The following is a 24062-nucleotide window of genomic DNA, read 5'->3' as shown; positions in this document are numbered from 1 at the left end:
CGAAGAGCCCCGTGGCGCAAAGTGGTAAACTGCAGTACTTGCAGTCAAAAAGCTCTGCTCATGACCTGAGTTTGATCCCGACGGAAGTCAGTTTCAGGTAGCCGGCTCAAGGTTGACTCAGCCTTCCATCCTTCCGAGGTCGGTCAAATGAGTACCCAGCTTGCTGGGGGTAAAGGGAAGATGACTGGGGAAGGCACTGGCAAACCACCCCGCAAACAAAGTCTGCCTAGTAAATGTTGGGATGTGACATCACTCCATGGGTCAGGAATGACCCGGTGCTTGCACAGGGGACTACCTTTACCTTAAAGCGACCATGCATTTTCGCCCCACAACTCCTGAATTGTTAATTAAACTAGCAGGCTATCCCATGACAGCTTTGAAAGGGCAGGAATATGTGCCGCATTGCAGGGGAGGAAGGGATTTCACTCACTTTCCACCCTTTGTTGTTTGGGTTTTTTTGCTTTTTGTTGCTAATGAGCTGAACTGGTGGCACATTGCCATTTATCTTCAGGGTATTTTTAATAGCAGTATAAACTGACTCATCAGACTTCCCAAATTGTGCGACCTAATTTGAATTTCATGCCTAGATTATATCATAGCTCATGAAAGCAATTAAAATATGAACAGTTATTAGTAACTGTTGTCCAGCTGCAGCAGAACATAAGAAGAGCCCTGCTGGATCAAACCAGTGGTCCATCTAGTCCAGCATCCTGTCTCTCACGGTGGCCAACCCGTTGCCCTGCAGGGCCCAACAACAGGACGCAGAGGCCTTCCCTTGAAGTTGCCTCCTGGCACTCGTATTCAGAGGTTTTCCGCCTCTGAATGTGGAGGTTCCCTTTAGTCACCACTATAAGAACAGTAGGACTAGTCAAGAGTTCAGATGACTTATGGCGTCACTGGAGATCCTGGAACATGAAATGTGCCTGAAGTATAATTTGTATAAATTAACAAAAGACTTATATATGGAGGTAATGTTGAAAATGAGGGTACCAGGTTATGAGTTTTAAGATGACCCATTATGAAAATCAGCACCCAATGTGATAGCTTTTTTTCAACAAAAAAGGGAGGGAACCCTGCAAAGCACTAAAGTATTGCCTAACTACATACGAAGACCACGGGTGAAAACGCACGGACTGGTACAGATTAAGGATTTTAAAAAGGAAAATAACCCCCAAAATATATATTACCTTTAAGCATACAAAAATGAAGTGGGAGGAAGTACCCATATAACCTTCAGAAGGCAGTGCCAATAAAGGGAGAAGGCTCTGCCACATGCCTGGCACTTGGGCTCCCACAAGCATACCTGCGAGGAGAGGTCACTCCACTGAGCATCATGCTGGTCATGGACAGTGACAGATTTCACTCCTGCAAGAATGATGTTCTTGGCAATCTCCACACCCAGCCCCTTCATGCCAGAGACCAGAACAGCAGCTGTAGCCATCTTCTGCATGGCCTCATAGCCCAGCACATAGCTAGAAAAAGGCACACCAGAGCAAAACCTGAATTCGTAATAAAGTGTAAATGGCTACAACTATTCACTTCCTCACAGGCTTCCTTCAAACTTTACTCTTAACTTTTCCCTGTAACTTCCTTGCCAAACATAGTTTTCCTACCCTCATGCCATACCAGATCCCAACGTACCCCTTAGTCTCATCCTTAGCTGTCACACTGTGTGATCCTAAGCCATGACTTGAGGGGGCTTAGGATGGTGACTAAGACTATGGTGGAAAATTTTGGAGATACTTTGTAGCCAGCCTCACCAGCATCACATCAATGCCACACCAGTGTGACCACTATGCCAATGTAGAACTGGGTAGCATCAGGGGTATGTCATAAGTCAAGTGTCATAAATCAACTTCCTAAGCCCCAGAATATGTCCTTGATGCCAGCACAATGTTATGCCATCAAAACCCTCAGGGCAGCTCAGGTCAATCCCATAGAAGTGCACGCAAGGTACAAAACCAACTGCCTGCCCCCCAAACACCAATGCAGCTTAGGATGGTAAGCCAGCAGCCAACTACAGCCTACCACAACCCCAGCCCTATATAAACCACAGCAAGGACACCCATAACTCAGATTATAGGTGTAACCCGGGTTTCTCCCACCAACCCCAGTTCAAGGAAGAAATTGTGGATCCTAAGTTGGTTAATGGAGGGGGGGGTGCCAAAAAAGAAAGAAAGAAAGAAAGAAGCAGTGCCTCCTGCCCACTGGCCTCCACTTCCTAACAGGGAGGCTGTGGCCAGTAGGGAAAAGAAGAAGAAAAATTCAAACACAACCTCCCTCCAATCACCTAAAACCATACATAAGTAGAACTTAAAATAGAGGTAGGGTTTAATTCAACAAAGAGGGATTGGCAGTCAAAGCGGGATGCACATGTACAAAACTCCAACTTAGACAACATGACTTAAAGTTGGAATCAGAATGGTGATTAGAGTCTTTTTACTGTCTCTCTGAGGCCTTCTGCAAGTCCCTCACACCCTGCTGTGGCTTGGCTGTGGTGGTGGTCGTGCTGCTACTCTTCAGGCATGGGTGTGTGCATGTGCGCTGCTGCAGCTCTCTTGAGGCTCCTTCTCTGTTCATTCTGTTCTTTGCCCTTGGACCCAGATAGTTCCTCTCTCCCTTTTCTCCTCAGAACTTCCTCCCACCCACCCCCCAGGACTCTTTTTCCTCAGGACTCTCACACATCTCCCTCTCAGGGATAAAAAACCTTCCCCTCACAAACTGCAACAGAGGGCCATACCCATAGGGTTACATAGGCATGTGGTATGGGCCTATTTCTGGGCCATGACGGGCACAGTGTTTCCCTTGCCTGGCGCGTCCGTGACCTACATTGACTTGGATCTGAACCCTTGGCAGCAGCAGTCTTAGGCAGTCTGTAATGGCTGCCTTTGACAAGCTATGGGAAAGTAGCAATGCTGCTGCTGGATTGCAGCGTTGCCAGAAAAATATCCTGCTCCTTTAACAGAGGCTTAATGGGATATTATTTACCGGGTGAAATTATTTACCTCCGTGTATTGAAAAGCTTCAACTGTCCATTTCCATATACTAAGCCTTTGTTAATTCGACCACATTTTTCTCCAGGCCAACTGGTGACCACTGAACTCCCCTTCATGTCTGTTTGGCATAAGGGAATTTGACTGCACGCAGGGACTCAAACTCTTCTCTGCGGAGCTCACTGCAATATATTAACCTAGGCTTCTACCACTTGTGCCACCCGCCTCTATAGGGTAAAGGGGCTAGCTGCTCTTCTCCCCCGCCTTATAAAACTCTGATTGTGAACATATGAAGCTCCCTTGCACTGAATCAGACCACTGATCTATGAAAGTCAGTGCCTCTCCAGGGTGTCAGGCAGAGGTCTTTCATGTCACCTACCACCTGGTCTTTTAACTGGAGATGCTGAGGGTTGAACTGGTATCTTCTGCATGCAAAGTAGATATTTCCCACTGAGCCACATCCCTTCCCTGTGGGTCCCTGCCGTGTGATATCAAGGGGCTGTGGCCGCATCAGTGGGTGGCAGTTGGCTGCATCCAAGACTGCCACTTATTGGAGCACCGGCAGAACACTGCTGAGATTAGTGGATGTTGTCGGGGTTACCATGCACTCCAGTGTGCTCACGATGCAGTCAGAGCCTTGCCAAAGGGTGTTTGTGTCAGATGTTCCCTAGAGGGAATGGTCGTATGATACCGACTAGCAGCACCCCCTCACTGCGTGCACACCACCAGGGTCAGGGTCTTAAGACAGGGCTGCCCTTCTCCCAGCCTTCCTCCAAAATAAATTAATATATCTGCTTGTTGTGAAGCCTTCTGCCCTGGCCCCTAGAACCACTGCCCTATTAGTCCAGCTAGTTAACGTCCCCTATTTGTTCAGCTAGCATACCTCCTGCCTGCGTAATAGTTATCAAAAACAAAACTCACAGTTGTCGCGAGTACCGTCCTTCGTCGATCTCTGGAAGGTTCTCTGAGGCACTCATTTTGCTCCTGCCCATCAGACAGAAAGGGATGAGTCAATTCCTTTATGTAAACTCTTTTCCCTCTCTCTGCTAAGGATTTAGGAAGCCAACCTCCATTTAAGCTCCAAGGCTGCCAAAGCAAAGGCTAACTGATAGACTCTGACTTTATCTCATACTCTATTCGGAAATATATCAAGTTATCTCTTGTCCTTTTTCAAGTACACCCTGTGGGTAGTGCGGAAGTTCCCAAAATTTACATTACGTATTACCTCCATGTGGTAGGCTGCTGCTTTAATCCCAACCAACTTATAGGACCCACTTTTCATTATTATTTTTTTGTCTGAGTATGCCTATCTTTCTGTTTCTCTCTCTTTCTAAAAAACCATTGCTTTAAAAGACAGGTGTCAGTGGCAGCAGTACAACAGACGTAAACCACCTTAGGTTTGTGGCCCAACTAGACCAGTGTATTAGAATGAGAAAGTGGCATTATGCCCTGTGTTTTGGATGTTGATGGGAATCTCATATCGAAAAGGATGACTTACAGAGACGAGCCACCTGGGGTCTTTGGTGCACGCATGTGCAATTCAGTTCTATCTGAGCAATGAATGGACCCATTACTATTTCCAGCAATCCACACATTAGCTTAGCGCTCACCTGACTAAACAACAAAGAGGTAACCCTAAGAAAGCCAACAGATGGGTGCCCAGCCAAGCAGGGGCAGGGCCCTGCACTGGTATCTGCATCCTATATGTGGAAGGGCATAAACGCCCCAAAGAGGCACAGTGCCCACAGGAAACACAGCACCACAGGACGCCAGCCACAAGGTCTGCCTGAGGGCAGGTGTGTCAGTTTCGCGACTCTTTCCTGCTGGGGGAAATGTCAAATCGTACCTAAACTGAGAGCTGCCTCCAAAACCCGAGATGTACCTCCGATGCTAAGAACACCTGCAGCGCTAGGGATCCGCTCCGACCTTAGAAAACGCCTGGCTTGTCTTTCCCTAGTGAACGAAAGTGAAAGTGAGGGCGAACTTTCCGGGAAAGGGGAGGACTCGCCACTCCTTTTCGGCAACTCTGTGTAAAAGCAACCCCTCTTGAGCGAGCCGCTTGCCCACCCTAGGAGCTTACTGCGGGGGCGGGGGGTGCATGCGTGTCTCCATCGTGGGAAAGGCTACAGGATCCACCCCTCTCTTTGGACGACGACGACTGTGAACATTTCCACCGCGTTCGCGTCGACGGGAGGATCTGGCGGCAAGCAGCGCGACCCGGCCCACGCTCACCCAGCAGTGAGCGCAACGGGCATTACTTCGGGGTGGACACCCTGGAGGCCGCGTAGGGAATTCACTGCCCCGGGAACTTATTCCCAGTGGGTGGCCGTGTTAGTCTGTCTGCAGTAGTAGAAAAGGGCAAGAGTCCAGGAGCACCTGAAAGACTCACAAAAATATTTTCTGGCAGGGTGTGAGCTTTCGTGAGCCACAGCTCACTTCTTCAGAACAGTTCGCCCAGGTCAGTTCGGAAGAAGTGAGCTGTGGCTCCCGAAAGCTCCTACCCTGCCAGAAAATATTTTTGTTGTTAGGTGCTCCTGGACTCTTGCCCTTTTCTACTACCGGGAACTGATGGTCGAGTGGCGGGCTATTTAAATAACAAGCAACCGGCAGAGAGGAGCTAGATCACGATGGGCAGCCGGGTTAGCCTGTCACGAGCGGCAGAAAAGAGCATCAAGAGTCCAGTGGCGCCTTAAAGACTCGCCGCCTTTCTGGCAGGCGCTGCGGCTCCCGAAAGCTCACACCCGGCCAGAAAGGCGGCGAGTCCTTAAGGCGCCACTGGGCTCCGGTTGCTCTTCTGCGCAGCAGAGAGAGGCGAGGAACCCGGCGGCGGGGGCGGGGCCTGGGTTTCCCTCGTGCGCACGCGCCGTGCCATCCCGCCGCCTGCCTCCTTGTTGACGCAGCCGGAGTTCCCGTCGCGCGGGTGCCGAGCAGGGAGGATGGCGGCGGCGGCGGCGGCGGGCGGGGAGTGGGAGGGTCCGTCGCGGGCGCTGCGGGCCCTGGCCTGGCTCGGGCAGGAGTTCGTGTCCGACTGGGAGGCGCAGGACTTGCGGGCCGCCCTCTTCCAGCTGCTCGTGCTCTGGCTGGTCGTGAGCCTGCTGGGCATCCAGGTGGCCTGGCGGGTTTACGGGGACACGGTCACCGGCCTCTACTACCGGCAAGGTAGGCCTCGCTCCCCGCGGAGCGCCCCCCCCCCCCCGTGCTGCTTCTGGCGACGCTGCGCCTCGGGGTGAAGGCCTGCACAGCGGCTTCTCCGGGGGGGGGGGCGCGGAGGGGCCCGCGCTGGCCGGCCTCGACGTTGCCTTTCGCTCGCCTCTGGCTCTCAAAGCCTTCCGCCCCTGGCCTCTGTTGTATAGCGGGATCTGGAGCCTATTTTCGTGTTATTTTATATATTTATATAACATTATTTATATAACATAAACACATAAAATAAAACAATACAGTGGTAATAATAAAAATACAAAAGAACCAACAAAAAAATACAAAAGGATATCAATTATATAATCTACTTAGAATGAATCTTGTAATTCTGATTATACTATCTTTTTCACCCACCCAAAAAGTGACCCATCACCGGACTTCCGGAGAAGTGTCAGTTTAAAATTACACTGTTGACAGTAAAATAAAAAAAGTTAAACTTATTTCTATAACTCATTAACTAAAATAGTAAAATCCATTTTTGCCAGTTTATCCCAATATGTGACGGCCTTCGCCCTTGTTTTTTTGAATTCTTCCATATCTTTTCCATGTAGGAATTCTGTTAATTTGGCCATCCTCATATACGTCCATAGTTTCTCTCTCCTTATTGAAGGCTTATTTACTTGCTTCCAAACTTTAGCTATTTTCGGCTAGAGATCAGCAACTGGAGGCTGGGGTCCTAAGCCAAATGTAACTGGCCAACAAGGCCAGTAGGGTTGCATCTTGAGGTTGGCCTGTGGCTTTTGGTGGCAGTTCGGTTTGAGGATGGGGGCATTGCTTCTGTAAAGTGTACTTTTCATGAAACTAGTTGCTGCCTTGGGCTGTACTCTCTGTTGTCAGACCTTGTGAACGTTCTTGTTGAGCTGAACAGCCAACACAATAGAAAATAATTCCCCACTTCCTAGTCTTACCTGGCCCATGACTGCACAGTAGTTGGGTACCGGGCTAGATAGGTGTTGTGATGGCAGCTGTTTTCAGAGTGACATTGTGAGTAAACAGCTTCTGAGAGTGAATCATCTTTAAAGAACGCTAACTTGCAGTGCAATCTAGACAGGAATAACTCTGAAGAGGAGGGTACTGTTGGGGTAGTTATGTGGACTGGCGAGACCTGGGTTTCAGATACCCTTGCAACCATGAAGCTTATGGGATGACTTGAGCAAGCCACACGTTTTCTCTCTACCTGCCCTGATGAGTTTTTGCAAGGGGGAAAATTGAAAAGAGAGCCTTGTGTGTTGCACGGTGATAGATAAGACTAGCTTTGGGAACATGGTGCTTGCCCAAGCCTCCTTCACGTAGTCTGCTTTCATGATACCTTTTACTTGGGATCCTTTAACTGATTATATTGGGGACTGAACCCTTGTGAAGCTGAACTAAGTCCATGATCTACCACTGAGCCCCTCTTATCTCACTTCTCTTTGTACTACTTGGCTAAGGTTGTTTTGTGCATGAACTGCACATAAGAGTTACCAGAATCTAAACGAGACATCAAGCAATCCGTACTTTCTGAACTTTTCCTTTGGATACCTAGTTTCCTGAAAGCTGAGACGTCTGATGTTGTTGCCTGAGAATTGGAAATATCATTCAGCCTTGCTGGAACGGTGCCTGAGGACACAGAGTCCTTGAAAGGCTAACTGTTTAACTTGAGCATGAACCAAGAATCTTTCTAATGCCCGAGTGCCCATCGATTGCTATGGACCTAACTAGACACGAAAGCATCCTTAAAATTCTGGCCCACTAGCATCTTACCCCGACAGAATGTGTCACATTGCAGGAACCAGGCAATGCTCTGTACTTGCTGATTTGGTAGGTGGTTACTTTGATTAAAAGTAGTAGGATTGTTGAGGCCTAGGTTTTTAAGCATCTGGCATGATATGTGCTTAATGTTACTGATATCAGGGCACCGAATGCCATTCAGAAAGAATTACAATTATGTCTTGATGGCAGCCATGCTAGTGATACCTAGACACTGGAAAGCAGAAGCCCTCGTCTAGAAAAGCCAATGTCCTGACAAAGTCAGGCATTTCTTAGCAATGGAGAAGCTTATCCACCAAATTAAGCTGGGTAGTCCCATCTGATTTCTTAATGGCTTGTTTCCCTTTCCTGCAATATACCAAAGATCCCGATGTGATTCATTTCAGGCCCTGTAAATTTTGTCTTTTTTCCAACTCATAAAGGGTTTTGATACTTCTGGTATCAAACCCTCTTAATATACAATTCACAAACCCTTAAGTACACAATTCAGCTATATCTGATTTTAACTGGGCGAGTTTCTGAGCATTGTATTGTTATTTTTAATTGTTATTAGAGTTTACTACTTGAAGAATAAAAATAGTTGAAAATAATTTGTGTGGAAATACCCTACCTCTCATTTTTCCCAGCTACATAGCAGTATGTCTTCTTTTTCTGCTTCTAAGATTATTGGATCTAAAACTGATCAAGAATATATATGACCTTCATGTTATTTCTTTCAAACCACATTACTTCCCAGATAAATCACCCTGTTATTGCTGGGACTAATGTTTTAGCTGAGTACCTAGGAGTGTTTTTTAGATTACTGAGATCCTCTCTCAGGTGCCTTTCTAAATCTTGTTTATATGAAATATTTTCCAAAGAGTCCACATATACTTAGTTTATTCCCATAATTTCCTAGCTTTGGGGCATTATTTGCTGCCTCATGTTCCAACCTCAGCACAAGTATTGTCTCCTTGGTTGGAATAGCCAAAGAGACTGTGAGAAGGATAAGCTTGTATCCATTATCCCAGGGAGTAGGTGAAGCTCTGCAAAAAATAGATGCTAAAGAAGTTGCTACTGCAGAACTAACATTAGGAATATATCTTCATCTGACTTGCTAAAAGCTGCCAAGTTTTTCTTTTGTGCTACTTTTGATCAATGTAATTTAAAGGGCAAAGAGAGATTCAGGGGCAATTGCCCTCCCCTAGTTGGTGAGTTGTTGGTAATATTGAATAGAATGAAAGTTATTTTTCCCTAATCCACAGCCCATTGGCAGAAACATTGGTGGTTCTTCCTGGAGTGGAACAGTTTCAGAGAAAATGTTTGCCTGTTTTCTCCTTTGCAGGTCCTGGAGGACAGAATGGAGGAACACCTGATGGATCCTCCCACTTCTCAATGTGGTGAGTGTCTTATGCTGCTGAATTGGAGCCCCCCCCCCCCATAATGATGGAGTTAGTAACAACTTGCATGTCTAATGCCAGAGAAAGCGGGATGACATTTCTCTATAGCCTTTGATTTACTAACTTGTTGTATTTGATTTTCCTCAGGGAGAGCTCAAGCAATGAGACCATGAAAACCCATCGGGAATAATGACAGAGCTGACAAAACCAGACTTGCTGCTCCAGGAGCATAGAGGATGCCTGCTGGGCCAGAGGCCTTGGTCCTTCAGTGCTGAGGAAATTGCAGCCATTCTTGCCCTTTCTCCTGCCCTGGGGCCTGTCTGCTGGCCAACACTGGTGCTGTAAGGATTGCTCACCTGTGACTGCTCCTGTCTATCCTGTTATCAAGCATGAAGTCTCAGGGTTGCCCTACTCAGGTTGGGGAAGCTGCAGTTTCCCTCCTTTAAGTTGTTAGCATTCTTCCTTTTACTATAGCGCTAATCATTTTGCAAACCAGCCTTGAATGTTAAGCTAAGCCCTTTGGGTTGGTTGGGCCCATTTTTCTTTCTGCAGTTGTTTGGATTCCTCTTGGCTTGAAGCAGCCTCAGCTCAAAAGGGAAGTGACTCTCAAGGATGAGAAGAACAACAATGGTGGGGAGAGTCCCAGATTTTAATTTATAGGTTAAGCCATCCTTGCAAGTATCAGATGATAAGTCTTTGGAAAGTGTGGTGGCCTAGTCCAAGAAATTTGGAATCTTTCCTGGTTCCTTGCAGCACTGTATGTCCCCACTGAGATCTTTGAGCTCACCAGCTTCTACAAATGTTCCCGCTCTGAAGCATAGTTCTTGGTGCTCATGCCCTGGAGGAGTAGTGTAGAGTGTGCTCTGCTGCTGTGTGGTATTAGAGGTGCTGATGTGTCTTCATTCTGCCAGATGCTGCTTCCTGGTTGGTTGTGTATAATGTACAGATTATAAAGATATAATGGACAAAGCAAATCATGTTTCTTTTTCCATTAACTGATGCTGTTGGTACTTCATGAACACTTTTAGACATGTAGTTATTTAAACTTCCTGGTGGACAATTTGCATTTTTCACAGCCCAAACTGGCACTTTCAAGTTCTACCTTGTGAATTTCTAGACTGGAAAGAAATGGGGCGATTCACTCAAGCTGAAGAATTGCCCAGAATGCAGCCTCTTTTCAAATTCTATAATCGCCGATCCAGTGTTTCTAGAAAAGGCCCAAGAGTTCTGAAGGGAATAATAGCATGGTAAAATGTTCCAGCTGGGATCAAAACATGCTTGTATAATTAAGAAAACCTAGCTCTGTTGCTGAAATATATCGAGGGGATTAGCCAGTGAGCTTACTACTTCCTACTGTAAGAACATAAACAATAAACAAGGCTGTCACCTTTACTAGAAAGTCTAGCTGAGCACATATCAGATCATGGGCCAGTTAACTATAACTGCATCTCAAATAACTAGAGGGCAGCAGAGAAGTTAGGAATGTTTTTTAATTTTTTGGTTAAAGTATAGAAACAAGTCCTGAACTAGACAGGCTCTGTGCAGAGACTGCAGCAATTCATGTTATTGCTATATCAGTACTAGTTTAAAGGAGCAAGTCCCTTGGGACTAGGCTATGCTATCTGAGTTGTTAAGGCAGTTTCTTCAGCAGATCAAGCTGGTCCTCTTTAAGTACTAATTGGTTTTAGCAGCCACCGTTCCTAAAGGAAGTGCCAATAGTTTCTGTGCTTTTTCACAGATCGACAGAGTACAAAATAGAGTCTGTGCCAGCAGCTGCTCATTTCACTGTGTAGTAGTGGGTGGGTACAAAAGGCATCTTGGTCACTAGAGCTGGACAGCTCTTCTTCCTCACTTCTACCATGAGGGCTGTGTTCAGCTTGCTGTGTTCACTCTCCACGTAGCCCATGGCAATGTTCTTCTGCAGACAGGGTGAGGGACAGCCACTGGTAACCTCACCTTGTACAGGAAGGAAAGGCAGGTGGTTAATGAGAGACGTGCAACCTCTACCCAGTTTCTACAAATAGGGGAATTCACCACCCTTGGTGGCCCTAGTTTTGCTCGAATAGTGATCTTGTAGCTATAATTTGATAAGCTATGGAGGGTATGCATGATCAAGCAGTTGGCTTCTGTCCTTGGGTATCCAGCAGAGTTCTTCAAATGTTATTTGCAATAACAACTGCTAGGTTGTGCTGCATTAGGCATCTAATAGGAGCTACTTCTAAACAATGAATTTTTAAAAAAGAATACCCGTGGCACTTTAAAGACAAAATTGATTCCAGCAAAACCTTTCATAAGTTTGAGTCCCTGCTAGGGTGGTGACGCTGATTGGGCGATCTTGGGCCAGTCATGCTAATTCAAGCTGGAATGAATTTTGTTAGTCTCTAAGATGCCACTAGACTTTCAGGCACTTGCCCAGAGTAACCGGGGGGGGGGGGGGAAGCATTCAGAACTGCTGTTCCACCTACCAATGATTTTGCCATCTGGACCAAGGATTGGCATGTGTTGACGGATAGGAGGCCCTGTGGAAATCAGTCCTACACGTTTCCTCTTTGGTTTTTCTTTGATTTGGGCCAAAATGATATGCGCACCAGGAAAATCCATGGCAATACGACGGCGTTTCCCTGGAAACCAGTCAAAAGGAAAATGTTACTGCTAGTATTCAGATCAGGAATTCCACTGTCATGGTCCAAATGACCCTGCACTAGAGGGCAAATACAGAATCAGAGTTGGAAGGGACCATGAGGGTCATCTAGTCCAACCCCCTGCACAATGCAGGAAATTCCAAACTACCTCCTCCCCACTGTGACACATACTTCATGCCCAGAAGATGGCCAAGGTGCCCTCCCTCTCATGATCTGTCTAAGGTCATAGAATCAGCATTGCTGACAGATGGCCATCTAGCCTCTGCTTAAAAACCTCCAGGGAAAGAGAGCTTACCACCTCCCAAGGAAGCCTGTTCCACTAAGGAATTGTTCTAACTGTTAGAAAATTCTTCCTAATGTCTAGACAGAAACTCTTTTAATTTAATTTCAACTCATTGATTCTGGTCCGAACTTCTGGAGCAACAGAAAACACCATCCTCCATATGACAGCCCTTCAAGTACTTGAAGATGGTTATCATATCCCCTCAGTCTTCTCCTCTTCAGGCTAAACATACCCAGCTCCTTCAACCTTTCCTCATAGGACTTGGTCTCCAGACCCCTCACCATCTTTGTTGCCCTCCTCTGGACCCGTTCCAGCTTGTCTACATCTTTCTTAAATTGCAGTGCCCAAAACTGAACACGATACTCTAGATGAGGTCTAACCAGAGCAGAGTAAAGTGATACCATCACTTCGTGTGATCTGGACACTGTACTTCTGTTGATACAGCCCAAGATCGCACTTGCCTTTTTAGCTACCGCATCACACTGCTGACTCATGTTCAGTGTTTGGTCTACTAAGACCCCAAGATCCTTTTCGCACATGTTATATGGCCTTTAATCAATGCTATTGAAGAACTCTTACGGTTTCTTCTCCTTGCCAATATATTGTTTCTGTATATTCCTTGCCCAGCATAGCCTGGACCTTAGCGTACCCTACTTCCTTGAAAGGAAGACTAGGTACATGGGCTATCAAGGAAAAATAGCGGGCCACCCTAAATTTGTATTTAAGTTACTGTTATTCACCTTTTGTGAATGACATTTTTTTTAGAGGGATAGTCTTACATTCAGAGTTGTCTTCCTTTTGCATAAATACAATAGTTGATTTGGGTGGCCCAGAGGAGGAGCTTGATCAAGTTCTGCATTTAGGCAGGAAAATTGGGGTGGGTGGGGTGGGGGGACACAAATCCAGAGATGCAGCAAACACCTACCCAGGGTCCATGTCAGACTGGCCTCCACAGGAGTTGTGCTCTCCTCAATGTCATTCCCGTAGAGACAGAGCCCGGCCTCCAAGCGTAAACTATCTCGAGCAGCAAGTCCTGCCAGCCACAGAGCTGGATCTCTGAGCAGGAGCTCAGCCAGCTCCACCGCTCGGCTTGCAGGGACAGAGATCTGGGTGGGGGAAACATTTGTTATTTGGTCAGTGGGCTTTTTACCCTCCCCTTCCCTGTTTCAGTTGCTCACTCACCTTGCTCACTCCTGACCAGCCTGATGTTATTCACTTGGCCTGACTCCTCGACTCCAACCAGCTTGGTTTGGTCCTTTCTGTCCTCCCTGACTGGAAATAACTGCTCCCTTCTCAGGGACCCTCCCACCCTGCAATCTGACTTCATCAGACCACATGGCTGTCACGTTACCCCGTCCCAGTTTTATCCCTTGGGTGAGCTGACCACGTGGTACCTCTACGCCATCTTCGCCTGTGTAGCCACAGCGTGTGACCCTGCAGCCTTGCACTCCAAACACACCCATCACCGCACTGCTCATGAAGGGCAGCTTAGCCAGACTGTCTGACACCCCGGCCTGCAGCACACGGGCCATGGCAGGACCTGGTAGGGGAAGGAGGAAGCAGAATAACAAGCTGAAAGACCTGCAAGCATCTGTAAGTTCTGTAGGTTTTCCCAAGACGAGTCCCAATTGAGCGATGGAAGAATTGTATATTTCAGCTATAGAGGACGTTTCAACCACATAATGAACACAATGCTTCCTTCTCTTAGCCTAGCCATGCCTTGATTAGAGGTCAAGGGTAGAGGGGAGCATAGAAATGGCTAACTGGTGTCCCTTCAGCTGATCATGAACTAACCTTGCAGGACCCAAGTGAGCCTAACAAAGCAAAACCAACAGGATGCTTTAGACGGGAGCACAGCAAATGCAACAGAACAAAATGAACAACTTGAAGCTAGCAGGAGCATTGCTTTGGCCTGGGAAATGCAGAGCAATGGGGCACTGAAATAGTTCGGTGCGTTCTTTTACAAGGTGAGGGCCTGGCCCTGTTACTGGTATATGCATTTCTCCAGTTTAGTGGTTCTCATGACAGTTGCAGAGGCGAGATTTACCTTGCAGAGCGAGCAAAGCATTCTCGGAAACCTCCAAATCCACATCGCATCCAGTGGCTTTCATTTCTTTTGCTTTGTCCTACGAGAAGAAACAAAAAAGCCTGCTAGATCATAAGCACTAGGGATAGTCTCCCATTGTCCATCCTATCCCATCCCATCCCATCATTCCTATAATCAGGTTCAGCATCTGCTGCAGGAGGGATACATCAGGTCACTAAGAATAACAGAACTACCTACCTGTCATCCGTGTTTTTTGGGTTGCTGCCTCCCCGGGGTGATCCGGCTGAAAACATACCTGCATGAGGGCTAAATCCTTGTCCACGCAGCCTGCATTGGAGACCACATAGAGGTGCTGCTCTGAAGTGCTGGTCACAATCAAGTCATCTATGATGCCTCCTTTTTCATTCGTGAACAGAGACAGAGTGCCCTGGAAATAGAGCTGGGCTCAGCCTGACTAATAACCAGTCTCTTAAGTTGACTGCAAAGGGGTAGTCATGTTGTAGCAAAATAAAGCAGAAGTCCCCTGGCATCTGAAAGACTAACAATGAGAGTAAAGCTCATATTGAAATAGATGTAATGGGCAGTTGTTAGTCTAAAAGAGCCACTGTACTTCTGGTCCCTTAAGTTACCAGGCAAAAGAAGACAAGACTGAGAAGTTTGGCTGTAAGATTGGGTAGAAATTCAATAACAAAGGATCAGAACCAGGGGCAAGAAAGGCGGTCATTGTCCTCGCTGCTCTGATGGTGCCCTGGCTTATGTTGATTATTACTATGCGGAGTTTAAATGTGCAAAAATTGCAGGCACCTATTAATCATGGGCTGTGATATCAACTCCCCACACCTACACAGATTTCTTGCAATATTTGTGTTTTTTTTTTAAAGAGATGAAGAACCACAAGGCTATTCTGCAATCCTTTTAAGAATTTGCTTTTGGATACTGGGCAGTACACCTCTGCACCATCTATCCTGGAAACAGAGGTACTACAAACTGTAGTACAGCAAGACTGCTTTCCCTCACCCCACCCCTTATCCAGTACTTAGTGATAAAGTGGCGGGTTACAGCTTGCAAAAAATAATGGAATATGCTTCAGGCATGCTGTATTTGATCATAGAAATCCATGCACTATTTTTATTTACATTTGTTTCCCTGTCACATCCCTGTCTCAAGGGCTCAGGGAAGGTTACAATATATCATTGCCTAATTTTGTCTTCTCAGCCACCCTGTGAGTGGTCAATCAAAAGGCCAGACCAATCACGGCACTTGCAGTTCCATGAACAGAGCCCCCAGTATTTCATTTTCTTTGAAGAGCCAGGTGTACAGGGTCTCGATTGGGCCTGTGGCAAAAGGGAAGTGGGTTTAAGCCACCCACACACACACAGTTTCCCTGAACTGAAATGACTGCATGGAGCTGCTGTTTGCCCTGTTGGGGCAAACATGATACAGGTACATGTCTGTATGTCCCAATGTGGCAAGTAATAGGTCCATGTGGCTATTTCCGGTCAGAAAAATGGTACGAGGGAGGAGGCTTAAACCTCACACCACAGTCCCAGTCTGAATTGGGCTCCTGTGCTCCTGCCACTTAAAGGAAGAGAACGGCAGGGGCCTCCATCTCACAGCTTCCAGCATCATGGCCACAACCAACTGACTAAAAAACATCCAGTCAAGCAGGAATGTGAACCTGAGAGTCCCAAATCCAATCCCAGCGTGTTGTCCACTGAACCACATTTGTGTCGAACTCGCAGGCCTCCAACATACCTGATCAGGCTTCAGCTCTTCAATGTCCCCAACTACCAGGCTCTCCAGGAACTTCACCCGGTCTCTGCCATACACTTTAGTCTGTGAAAGACAATAAATTTACATTGCCCGCATGTTATGTAGTACCCAGAACACGGTGAGGCTCCAGAGCTGAGCATGGCACCACTGCCCCAGCCAGCGGCTGCATGTTTTGGCGCAGCTATGCAATGCGACCAGAATTACCAGCAAAGAGTCCAAATATAGGGTTGGATCCCATGCAGGATTTCCGCTGATGGAAGGGGTGTGTGATTTTTGCCTGTTCCCTTTCCTTGCTACTCTCCTCTGACTCCCCCTCATGCTGTTCCTGGGGGTCCCCATCTTCCAGGAACAGCATTGGGAGGAGGATATTTTGAGCGGGAGCAGAAGTTAGCAGGTAAGAATGGCATCACCAGAAATTATGGCTAGATCCAAGCCAAATTCTAGAGATATCTCAGACTGGAAGGTATCTTCAACACTGGCTAATGATACGAATATGAACTGACTTGCATTAATTGGCCAAGGAGTTCATGCAGCACACCCTAGTGATAGGAAAATGTACTGCATCTCAAGCAGTCCCCAGAGTTGTTGAGCCAGTTAAATAGTAGCACCAACTGCATATAACCACAGGAGTCTGGCAATACCTTAAAAGGTCAGAGAATTCTTTATCCTGCTAAGAGCTTCCATGAAAAACAGAGACACTGTTACAAATTACTGACACAATGCCGCACTGCTCTGCTGCCTGGATTAAATGCCTGTTTCTGCATACATGGATCACGCCAGAGAGCTTATGCTAGCGACCCTGAGCTAAGTAATCCCATTCAGTTGGCATCCGCCATCACTGCCTCAGCTCTGTAAGTCCTTGCAAATCAGCTCAGACCTCTCACATTGATCTGCCACTATAATTCTCCCAAAGTATTTGTTCAAGACTAATTAAAAAAACTGCTCCATTTAGTAGCGGGGCAGGGGGAGAGAATGGGGAGAGAAGCAGGACCCTAAGGATAACCACATTTTGAAAGGCATTTTCATGGCTGAAAATACGTGGTAAACATGCCCTGCGGGGCTGCAATTGGTCTTAGCTTCCCGGCACATTGTATCACATTTTCCAATATTCAGTGTTAAAGAAAAGGCACGCTTGCTTCTAGTGGAAATGAAGAGGGCCACCTTCTTCTCCTGTATGTCAAAGCAGCCTTGGTTTTTCTTAAGGTATAAGAGCATCCGGCCTCCATCAGATTGGCCCAGGAAGACCAACATTTTTCAGTTATAAAATTGGCCACTAGGAATGTAATTGGGGATGAAACTTCCTGTGACAGGTGGTGAAGAACAAGAGAAGTTGCAGCAGTAAGGCGGGGTCCTTCCTCTGTGGCCAGCCGCTCCCTCAGACCTCACCTGCAGCATGTGAGACACATCAAAGAGCGAGCACTGCTGACGTGTGTGCAGGTGGGACTCCAAGTGGCTGTGGGTGTACTGCACAGGTAGGCTCCAGCCTGCGAAGGCCACCATCTTCCCACCATGGTTCCGGTGAAAGTCATAGAGAGGCGTTTGCTTCAGACTGTCCTACAGTGGAAGGAAATGTGCCAATGGTCAGCCACCCACATATGATCATTACAGTCGGGCAAACTTGCCCACTTACATCACAGCCACTCCCAAACCTGACCCATCTCAGTCCTGTCCCAGGAACGTGCACAAAATAATTCCTCCCTACTCCAACTTCCAACTATGCTGACCTCTCTGTGTATTTCTGGATTCCTCCTAATGGCTTACAATGCTGATTTTGCTATATCTGCAGTACCCTCAGTAGTTTCCTCTCGCTGATCCAGAGTTCACACAGTCCTTCAGAAAGTTCATCAGCCCTTGAGAAAGGTCATCAAGAGGAACAAGTGGTGTCAGAAAGAAGTCGCCCCATAAGATTCTGTTGGGCTAAAAAGAGCAACATGCAAGTTGTGACTGCCTGCCAACAGGTGTCTTGATGCTCCTTTCTGGCCTGAATGGCTTTCAGGCTTGAACTTGACATACAGGCTTCAATCAGGATTCCACTCTACCAACCTACATGACTAAAATGTTATACTATAATACGCAAAATGAGGTGGTAGCATTCTGGATGACAAGGTATCATCTTTGACCTACAGTAAATGTACTAATGATGGAAAGGGCTATGCTAACTTTCTCCATACATGGAAGATTTTTTATAATCGTGGGGAACATGCTTTAAAAAAAATGACCCGTATACTTGCAGCCTCAAGAGATACAAGCCGGAAGCCTACCATCTCATCCCACAAGGTGCTGCATAGGTGTTCACCCATGCATCCACCCCTATCCTCCAAAAGAATCTGGAATAAGTTCTAAACTCTTGGCATTACAATATTTGAAAAGGGTGGAAGGATGCCCACATCTGAACATTTCATATGTTTCCTAACGAAATATACCGAAGACACCATGGTATATTTCATTATAAAGAATACTTTGGGGCCAAGGGGTATCTCCTGTCTTTCTGAGGGCCTCTGACCTTTGTAATGAGCTTTGTTTGCTTAGTGCTTTATCACAAGCCCAACGTCAAGAGGGAAAAGACCGCTTGCCCTTTGGACCCTTCACAGGCATACAAGTCTCCTCTGTATCACTTTCTCAGCCACTCAAGATCTTGGCTACATGTTTATGGCTGAAAGTTTGTCGTGATTATCTCCCGATAAATCCCGTTTTCAATTTTCCTCAGTGTAGTAGGTTATGAGAACTGCCTGTGCTTAAAGTCTTTCTTGCTGCAGCACTATTCATGTTTTTTTTAAAAAAAGTCACTGGAGAGACGTTGCTTGCATTTGTAAGAATGGACAGTGTAGATCTGTATTGCCACAAGAAAGATCACCAGTCGTGTGAGGGGACAAATTTCTATTCTCATCCCCAACATTCTCTGACAATAGTTAGCAGTGGGAAATGATGATTTTCCAATTACTGATTAATGGGGACAGTTTGAGTGTTTCTATTGCAGGCTACCAGCAGTCCTTCCTAGTTGGGACCATATGTGGAAGGCTTCTTCTCTGTATTTACACAACCCCTTAACATTTCTTCCATTGCAGCCTGTAAGTACTTTGTTCAGCCATGCTACTGATTCTGCACCATTGAGCAAAATGTTTCTTAATAAAACATACCCCCTGGGCAGATGTAAACAGGTACTCTCTCCCATATTGTAAGGCTAAGAGAACAACAGCTTTCCCTGTTGTAGCCCAATTAACATGTTACAGTCCTACATGTATATACCTGTTTATAAGAAAGAGCCAAGATGTGTTCAAATAAATCCAGGGACCAGTACCTGGATAAACATGAGGTTTAAATCACACACTCAGCTGTACATACATCGAATGTAACAAGAGGATTACTCAACACGTGTCTGAAGAAAAATCAAGTGTATACTACATACAGATTGTACATGTGTTTACTGTAACTTGTGGACAGGCTACAAGAAAGGGGAGAGACTGCTTGATTCTTGGGATTTGGAGCATTTCCATCCTCAGTTCAAGACTCCTTGGTCAAATATCTAATTCCCACTTCGAAGGACGTCAGCATTCTCAGCAAGATCTCGGGAAGCTAGCACGAAGGAGTGGTCAGCTCCTGAGAAGATGGAGAAGACCTGGCCCCTGGTCGCAGTTTGCCAGTGTGAACGCAAAGCTCTCTGCCCAGGAGTTCCTTCCCGTTTTCAATGATCCAGCGTCAAACCGGACTGTCTAAACAGGGTCCAGAGCTAAACCCTGCCTGGTTCACCCAAACTCAAACACCGCCTTGACCAAGAACACATTTCAAATATATGGAAGCATGCCCCCTTCGAAGCTTTCTCAGCCGAAATTCCCCTCCTCCCCCCGATCCCCAGCCCAAAGGCTTGACCCTTTCACGCCGCGCTTTAACAGCGCAGCCCTACGCAGGTTTACTAAAAATAAATGCATCTTCTTTTATGCAGCGGTGCTTACTCCCAGACAAGCGCTCGTTAGGATTGCGGCAGCCGAACTTGCCTCTTTGTCGCAGAAGCAAGCAGCAGCCCTGCGAATGACCCCTCTCTCCCGCAAGGGGCGCGCGCGTTCCCCTGCTCACCTGCCCTGCAGTGTAGTCCCGCTTCGCACGCACGGAAGGCTCGCCGAACCCCAGCCGCGGCGACGCGAGCCGCACCGCAGCCCCAGCCCGCAGCATCCTCCCAGCCCCCGAGCGCCCCTACGACAGGGCGGGGCAGCCGGGGACTCCCCCCGCCCACCTGGACGCTGCCCCCGGCGTCCGAGTCCCAGGAGGAGCCTGGGAGCTGTAGTCCCAGCCCCGGCCACCGACCGGAGGGGGCGCCCGCGCACTTCCGAAGAGCAGCCTTAGAGGCTCACAACATTCCTGGCAGGGTTTTGGTCACAGGAGAAGAGTCACTGGGAAAGACCGTCATGCCAGGAAAAGTGGAGGGCAGCAGGAAAAGAGGAAGACCCAACCAGAGATGGATTGTCTCAATAAAAGAAGCCCCAGCCCCCAATTGGCAAGATCTGAGCAAGGCTGTCAAAGAGGGGACACTTTGGAGGACTTTGATTCATAGGGTCGCTAGGAGTCGAAAGCGACTTGACGACACTTAACACACACAAATAAGCTTTCGTGAGTCACTTCTTCAGATACCGCTAATCCGTGGCATTCATAGTGAGGCTCGAATATGTTGTCGTGCAAAGAACCTGTGAAGCTGCCTTCACTTGGTCCACCTAGCTTAGTATTGTGACTGGCAGATGGCAGCTCTTTGTCAGCGTTCCTGAGATTCTCTTAACTAGAGATGCCAGTGACCGAACTCGGGAACTTCTTCATGCAAGGAATGTGCTCTGCCACTGAGCTGTGACATCATTCATTTGATAGAGGCCAGGGTAGGTGTTCCTGACTGTCTGGATCATTTATATCCCATCTTGCTACATAAATCCTTCAAAGTAGTTTGCAAAACAGAAAAGTAAAAAGCAAACCGAAAATAAAATCAGTAGCCTTCCATCCTTCCAAGGTCGGTAAAATGAGTACCCAGCTTGCTGGGGGTAAAGGGAAGACGACTGGGGAAGGCAATGGCAAACCACCCCCAAAACACGGTCTGCTTGGAAACGTTGGGATGTGATGTCACCCCAATGTGTCAGTAATGACCTGGTGCTTGCACAGGGGACCTTTACCTGTAAAATCATACACATATTTGTGTAGTTTTATTTTTATTTTCTATCGGTTGATTATATTTTCTGTTTGCTAGTGGTGGTTGTAGCAAACAGCAGGATAATAAAGGCACTGAAATAGCGGCAAGACCAGACAGATGAACCTTAAAGACTATTAAAAACACAAGAGAACAGGAAAGACTTTGCCAGATGCTAACAAGAGTTGAAACTGGATGAAGATGACCAGATACAGAGCCTAGGGACTTCCACAGAAAAGGCCATCTGATAGAAACCCACTTTGTTTCCATTGTCCATACACACTGAAGGATCTGAGATGTTCTTAACTATTAGGTGGGTTCAAGAGGTAAAAGATAAACCCTGGAAGAACACCAGTCCCCAGATGTGTAGAATGTTAAAGGTTCGTTTTCAATGGAGCCTGGAAACAAAATAGAAACCAGTTTGTGGTACTACCAGCTAATCCCTACTTTCCCTGTTGCTAAAGTATGGAGAAGGGAGGTAGAGGCTCCCCCTCTTACCCTAGAAAATCCCAGTCAAATAAGGGAACATAAAACTTTCATGCTGCATTGCTGTGTTGAAACTTTATGCCTGCAGGGTTAGAAGCTCTTAATTCCAAACCACAAGGTCCTCAATTTGTTCTTTGCAGTTCTTGATAACCTACATACGGCTCCTAGTTTCTTATTCTGCACATCTTTACAAACCCTGGCCTAGATGGCCTAGGTTAGCCTGATCTTGTCAAATCTTGGAAGCTAAGTAGGGTCAGCTCTGGTTAGTACTTGGATGGGAGACCAATTATAGCCCTTTGGCATATGTATTTCAGTCTACAACTGGGCTGTAGAATTCTGTGGTAAAATGCCAGCATGGTATAGTGGCTGGCATATCACTGTGTGTGTGTAAAGTGCCGTCAAGTTGCAGCCGACTTATGGAGACCCCTTTTTGGGGGGTTTCATGTCAAGAGACCAACAGAGGTGGTTTGCCAGTGCCTTCCTCTGCACAGCAACCCTGGTATTCCTTGGAGGTCTCCCTTCCAAATACTAACCAGGGCTGACCCTGCTTAGCTTCTGACATCTGATGAGATCAGGCTAGCCTGGGCCATCCAGGTCAGGGCGGCATATCACTAGAGACTAGGAAAGCACTCAAAGTGTGCTTGGCAGGAAGATGGCCCTGATCATTACTTTGGTATACATAATAAACACTGAGACAATTTCCATATATCATGAAGACAAACCTTTCTTAAATTTCATATTCAGTTTCAAGCTGCCACTTAAAAACTAATTTCCAAAACCTGGAGAGATTCCATCCTAATGAACCTCTTACATCTGAAGAAACTTCATCCAATCAATATGTAAATAATGGAGTATATATTGCAACATCAGCTTGGAAGACAACAGCAAGGGGAGCACTTTACAGGGAGGATGGCTAATTTGATCAATATCCCCAGAGGATACCACAACCAATTAGAGATCTTTGAAATATTTACTCTTCACGTAGCCAGGAACTCTGAGATAACAACGAGAGGAACACTAGAAGCAAGGCTTTGGATCTAGAATTATGAAGGGGAAATTTTTGTGTGGAATATTACAACATATCATCTGTATGGGGGGGGGGAGAAATACAGCTCCATACAGAAGAAATAGGAACCAGAAGCAAAGTGGACTGGGTAACTGGAAGAGGTATTGATGCTCTTCTTCCTTCTTGTGTGAGTGTTCTCCATAATGGGCTATTTGCTTCCAAACATCTTCATCTTGATCTTTCTCTACTCCCTCCCCTTTAATTTCTCCTTCTTTGCATGTCGTTAGTACACTGACTCAAGAACTTGACAATGCAGTTGTGACCCCATTCCCACTGGACAAGCAGCACTCAGAAAAGCATACCTCTGCCTTCCCCTTTGGCCCATGAAAGGTTTTGTAAGTCAACCAAATGAAGCTTCACTAATGGCACGGGCAGTACGGTTTTGCACAGGGCTTAGTCCCTCTTCCCCTGCTCCCCCAATAAACACAATACACAGTGCTGAAGCCATCTGAATTAGATAAATGTCTATTGAGAAAGATTTGGTACACCAAACCTGGTTCAGTGCAATAAGATAAAAGACCATCAGGCCCTTCTACAACTATAAATAACAGAAGTAGTTCATAATAAATAAGAAGGAAGTTATCTAGAGGTACAGGAAACATTACAAGGTTGCTCCCAACGATGGATATCAAATGTCACCTCACATCCAAAACCAACAATTCATGTCATTCTACAGCCTTCTCTATCAAATGGCTACCAATCATGCATGTACTGCTAGAAGTACCCCAACCACAAGGAAGACAGTATAGAAGCCATGTAGCTTTAGGCCATTCAGATACATAAATATCACACAGCGTACCTCAAAGGTGAGGTGCTCAGATATTCTTTGGAACTATCACTTCATAACAGCCTTTTCAGGGTGTAATTGCAAGCTCGCTTCGCAAATGGGGAATTAAGACAGAAAATGATTTTCCAAAAGGTAGCCAAGTCTGTTCTTTGTACACCACGAATCTCACCCCAGACCTTTACCGTATTCATTTGTTCTCTCAAGCGCTCAACCCTTGAGGGGAATAACTGGCATTTAACAGCTACACAAAAATAAACTGAAGAGCAGAGACAGAAACAAAAGAAAATATTTAGGAATGCATAGATGACAGCAAGTAAGGAATGGTGCAACTACATTTTCTAGCAGGCAGCCCTACTGCGCAGCGGAGCTTAAACTTTCCAGTGTGATGCAGTCTTCGTACCCTGAAGTCTCTAGTGGGGTGCTTGCTGAACACTGCAGGGTGCTCCAGCAACTAACTGAAACCAGGTCCCACTACAGTTTTATTGTGCACAGCACAGA

The 24062-nt window shown here is 46.5% G+C and overlaps 3 protein-coding genes across 3 annotated transcripts in view; 1 reads left to right on the top strand and 2 right to left on the bottom strand.

Annotated features, from left to right (window-relative positions):
- UBA7 (ubiquitin like modifier activating enzyme 7) overlaps positions 1 to 3970 on the bottom strand; it is a 50063-nt gene extending 46093 nt beyond the window's left edge. Inside the window, exons 1-2 of the mRNA XM_056857450.1 lie at positions 3915 to 3970; positions 1304 to 1472 (exon numbers count right to left, since the gene is read on the bottom strand). Coding sequence (XP_056713428.1) covers positions 1304 to 1472; positions 3915 to 3970 — 225 coding nt within the window. The remainder of the gene's footprint in view (positions 1 to 1303; positions 1473 to 3914) is intronic.
- A 1959-nt stretch (positions 3971 to 5929) lies between these two features.
- On the top strand, positions 5930 to 9815 carry TCTA (T cell leukemia translocation altered). Its single transcript, XM_056864260.1, has 3 exons — positions 5930 to 6152; positions 9265 to 9319; positions 9467 to 9815. The coding sequence occupies exons 1-3, from the start codon at positions 5930 to 5932 to the stop codon at positions 9507 to 9509; spliced, it is 321 nt and encodes a 106-aa protein (XP_056720238.1). The 3' UTR covers positions 9510 to 9815.
- A 1263-nt stretch (positions 9816 to 11078) lies between these two features.
- On the bottom strand, positions 11079 to 17614 carry AMT (aminomethyltransferase). Its single transcript, XM_056859501.1, has 8 exons — positions 17451 to 17614; positions 16047 to 16127; positions 14587 to 14718; positions 14292 to 14370; positions 13639 to 13784; positions 13170 to 13350; positions 11785 to 11940; positions 11079 to 11275 (listed from the first exon to the last, which is right to left on the bottom strand). Exons 1-8 carry the CDS (start codon positions 17562 to 17564, stop codon positions 11097 to 11099), a joined length of 1068 nt encoding a protein of 355 aa, XP_056715479.1. The 5' UTR covers positions 17565 to 17614; the 3' UTR covers positions 11079 to 11096.
- Positions 17615 to 24062: the final 6448 nt, after the last annotated feature.

The sequence above is a fragment of the Euleptes europaea genome, chromosome 1 (genome assembly GCF_029931775.1).
Source record: "Euleptes europaea isolate rEulEur1 chromosome 1, rEulEur1.hap1, whole genome shotgun sequence".
Taxonomy (NCBI): domain Eukaryota; kingdom Metazoa; phylum Chordata; class Lepidosauria; order Squamata; family Sphaerodactylidae; genus Euleptes; species Euleptes europaea.
The sequence above is the reverse complement of the archived record's forward strand: the minus strand, read 5'-3'. Positions and strand labels throughout refer to the sequence as shown.

Excerpts from the sequence above, each read along its gene's own strand:
- AMT (XM_056859501.1), bottom strand. The coding sequence starts at position 17,564 with ATGGTGGCCTTCGCAGGCTGGAGCCTACCTGTGCAGTACACCCACAGC. Across the intron at positions 16,128-17,450 it reads ATGTGTCTCACATGCTGCAG|ACTAAAGTGTATGGCAGAGA; the intron begins GTGAGGTCTGAG and ends TGTCTTTCACAG. Across the intron at positions 13,351-13,638 it reads CAGGCGAAGATGGCGTAGAG|ATCTCTGTCCCTGCAAGCCG; the intron begins GTACCACGTGGT and ends TCCCCCACCCAG.
- TCTA (XM_056864260.1), top strand. The coding sequence starts at position 5,930 with ATGGCGGCGGCGGCGGCGGCGGGCGGGGAGTGGGAGGGTCCGTCGCGG. Across the intron at positions 6,153-9,264 it reads CGGCCTCTACTACCGGCAAG|GTCCTGGAGGACAGAATGGA; the intron begins GTAGGCCTCGCT and ends TCTCCTTTGCAG. Across the intron at positions 9,320-9,466 it reads TCCTCCCACTTCTCAATGTG|GGAGAGCTCAAGCAATGAGA; the intron begins GTGAGTGTCTTA and ends GATTTTCCTCAG.